Below are 3,042 nucleotides of genomic sequence, written 5' to 3'. Positions count from 1 at the left end.
TTTTCAAGCATTTTCCTTTCATTCTCTCTTCGCTCTTGTTCTTCTTTTTCTCGTTGTAATCGTTCGGCTTCTTCTATGGCTTTTCTTTGGGCTTCTTCCTTTTCGGATTTCTCTTTCGCAGCTTCTTCTTCTCTTTTCTTTCTTAACTCCTCTTCGCGGTGCAGTCTTTCTTCTTCGCGACGCTCTTTCTCAACTCTTTCCTCTTCCTCTTGTGCTGCTTTTTCTTCTTGAAGTCTTTTTGCTTCTTCTTCAACTCTTTGTTTTTCAGCGAGTTCAAAAGCTTTCTTGTCGGCTTCTTCTTGAGCAAGTCGTTCTTTTTCAAGTCTTTCTGCCTCTTCTTTCTCTGCTCTTTCATGTTGAAGTCGTTCTTCTTCTTTCTTAAGTTGTTCCTCTTTAATAAGACGCTCTTTTTCAATCCTTTCTGCCTCTTCTTTTGCCAATTTCTCTTGTTGAAGTCTTTCCTCTTCTTTTTTAAGTTGCTCTTCTTTAGCAAGGCGCTCATTTTCTAATCTCTCGGCCTCTTTCTCGAGTCTTTCCTTTTCTTCTTTTGCAATTCTTTCTTTCTCTTTCAACTCAGCTTCTTCCTTTTCTTTGTTAAGTTTTTCTTCATTGTCGTTGGTCTTAATTTCGACTGGTTGCCACACATCATTAACGTACGTGTGTTGTTTTTGCAATTCGACATTTCGAATTTCATAGAGTTTAGTCATTTGATCATTCAAATGAGGCATAGTGTCTCTGTCTTCATTAATTTCGTTGAACTTTTCGTATATCAATTTAATTTGGAGTATCATTGAGAACTCTTCCTTGCCCATATTCTTCTCTTCAACAACTTGGCATATCCCAAATTGTTGAAACTTCTCAAAAGGAGTTTCCGAAGCAAACAAAAATTTCATCAGAAACCCATCTGCCCAATCGGAGACAAAGTTGTTCATTTGGAGTTGTGTTTTCTCTCTGACCCAAGCGATAGTGTCTCTCATTTCAAATTTCGAAAGGCCTTTAAACTTTTTAATGGCTTCTACAAAGAGAGAGACGAGTGTAAATTCATCGTGGTTGACGATATTCCCCGCTTCGACTGAGACTAACCGAACACCATTCTCTCTTGCAAATTTAAGCGCAGTGTTTGCTGTTTCAATTTCTTGAATTCGACTCGCACGTGTCGTCACAGTCATTCGAGACGCTTTAACAACACACTTCTTCTTCGCGAGGATTTCAAGAATTTGTATTAACTGTCCACTAGTCAGTGTGGACAACTCAACTTGTTCGGCGATTAGCGAGTTGACGTAGGAAAGCACGGCATGTCTTTGTATTAAGTCCCAATTACTCATCAAAACGGTTTTGACTTTATTCGTTTAACTTTTATTTAATGGAATTTTTTGGAAGTGACCAATTTGCCGTTGACCAAACTATTTTTATTTCAACTAATATTTGATAGTTATGTACTATTAAATATACCATTTGTTGTCCTATTATCCATTTTTTTATGTTCCAAATACACATTTTTCGCTTTGAGTGTTGACCCAACCTCCCGGTTTTGAGAGTAATAACTACATTATCACTTTAAAGTCTCTTTTCGACTTTTTATTGTCGTTTTCTTTTTTGTCTCAAATCTATAAATAAGTTTTTTTTAATATATTATAATTTATTTTATTATGGAATATGATTTAAAACTTATAATTTACAATTCCAAATGAACAAACATCAATAATTTAAATATTATAGTTGTTTTTAGACAATTTATAATAACAGTATTATTTAAAGAAAGATGTCATACAAAAAATATATTATATAACAAATACAAAAAAATATTAAATATATAGTAAATATATAGTATTATAAAAATAGAATTATAAAAATGAATAAGTATTTAATATAATAAATATATAGTATAAAAAAGAAGTAAAAATAGGAAGAATATAACTGAAAAATAGAATAAAAACATATTAAAATCAAGCAGAAAATAGGTCTGCATATGCTTGATTTATTTTAAGCATATAATCTATGTTGTAATTTCTTTCTTCGGGTCTCCCTCTTTTTGCAATGTTCTGAAGTTGTTTCTGTGGGTTGGAAGAATACAAGTAGACAAGTAAGTCTGATGAGTTTTCTACAGTTTTAAAAATGTTGTTTTTTATTGAGTTGAATACACTTTCTTCATCTAGAGTAGCCATATCCTTTCTTTCTATTTTCAAATGAGAAGATGAGGGTATTCCATATTGGGTTTCAAGCTCTCTGACTTTCTGCATTAGTCTGTCATAACCGTCTTGTGTGATTCCACCATCGACTAAACTTTGTTTTGTGAAAACACCAACCGAATCAAATGGACCTCTTTCTAACACAACAATGCTCTTTGTGCTACATAATACTTTGAGTTGTTGATTGTAACAATCCAAAACAAAGCACTGAAACTCAAAACAGTTCATTTTTCCTCTGAGAAAGTCTTCTAAGTATGCTTTTCCTTTTGTTGGCGAAAAGTCGATGAATTCTTTGACAATCCCAATTTTATTTTGATAGAGTGTCTCTAAACGATGAATGAGTGTTGACTTGCCAACACCTACACCACCTGTTATTATCAAAAAAGAAACTTTCTTGTTTGGTCCTTGGATGTAAGGCATTCTTCTTAATGAATAAAGAAGTTTAGAAGTTCTTTAAATAGATAATGGAATTATTGACATTTTCCTTTTTCTCCATTTTCTCCTATTTTATTTGGAAAAAGGAAAAAGGGTTACATATTTAAACCCTTAATTTTGAAGTTAAAAACAATTAACATAAATTTGGGTTATTAGTTACTTTTGTTGTTAAGTTCAAAACAACACATTTTTTTATTTATGTTATAATACAGTAAGTAGTAAATTTATTATAACATGAATTAATAAATGGAAGTTACAATTTATAATTTGTTTTCATAAAAAAAGACAAAAATCAGAAGATCTGACAATTAGTTTGTTTAAATTATTTATGTTTTAATTGATTTTATAAACTGATATGTATTAATAATAATAGTTAACCAATGAATGTATAACAGATAAATAAATATAAATATATATA

The 3,042-nt window shown here is 31.3% G+C and overlaps 2 protein-coding genes across 2 annotated transcripts; both read right to left on the bottom strand.

Annotated features, from left to right (window-relative positions):
• Positions 1-73: 73 nt before the first annotated feature.
• On the bottom strand, positions 74-1,325 carry EIN_015940 (Tropomyosin-1, putative; the record flags this gene model as incomplete). Its single annotated transcript, XM_004257118.1, has 2 exons — positions 74-110; positions 148-1,325. The coding sequence occupies 2 exons, from the start codon at positions 1,323-1,325 to the stop codon at positions 74-76; spliced, it is 1,215 nt and encodes a 404-aa protein (XP_004257166.1).
• Positions 1,326-1,946: 621 nt separating this feature from the next.
• EIN_015930 (deoxyguanosine kinase, putative) lies at positions 1,947-2,609 on the bottom strand (the record flags this gene model as incomplete). Its single annotated transcript, XM_004257117.1, has 1 exon — positions 1,947-2,609. One exon carries the CDS (start codon positions 2,607-2,609, stop codon positions 1,947-1,949), a length of 663 nt encoding a protein of 220 aa, XP_004257165.1.
• Positions 2,610-3,042: the final 433 nt, after the last annotated feature.

This window comes from Entamoeba invadens (genome assembly GCF_000330505.1).
Source record: "Entamoeba invadens IP1 unplaced genomic scaffold scaff_1105074724629, whole genome shotgun sequence".
NCBI classification, from domain to species: Eukaryota; Evosea; order Mastigamoebida; family Endamoebidae; genus Entamoeba; species Entamoeba invadens.
Note: the sequence above shows the minus strand (reverse complement) of the source record. Positions and strands in the feature narration are given on the sequence as shown.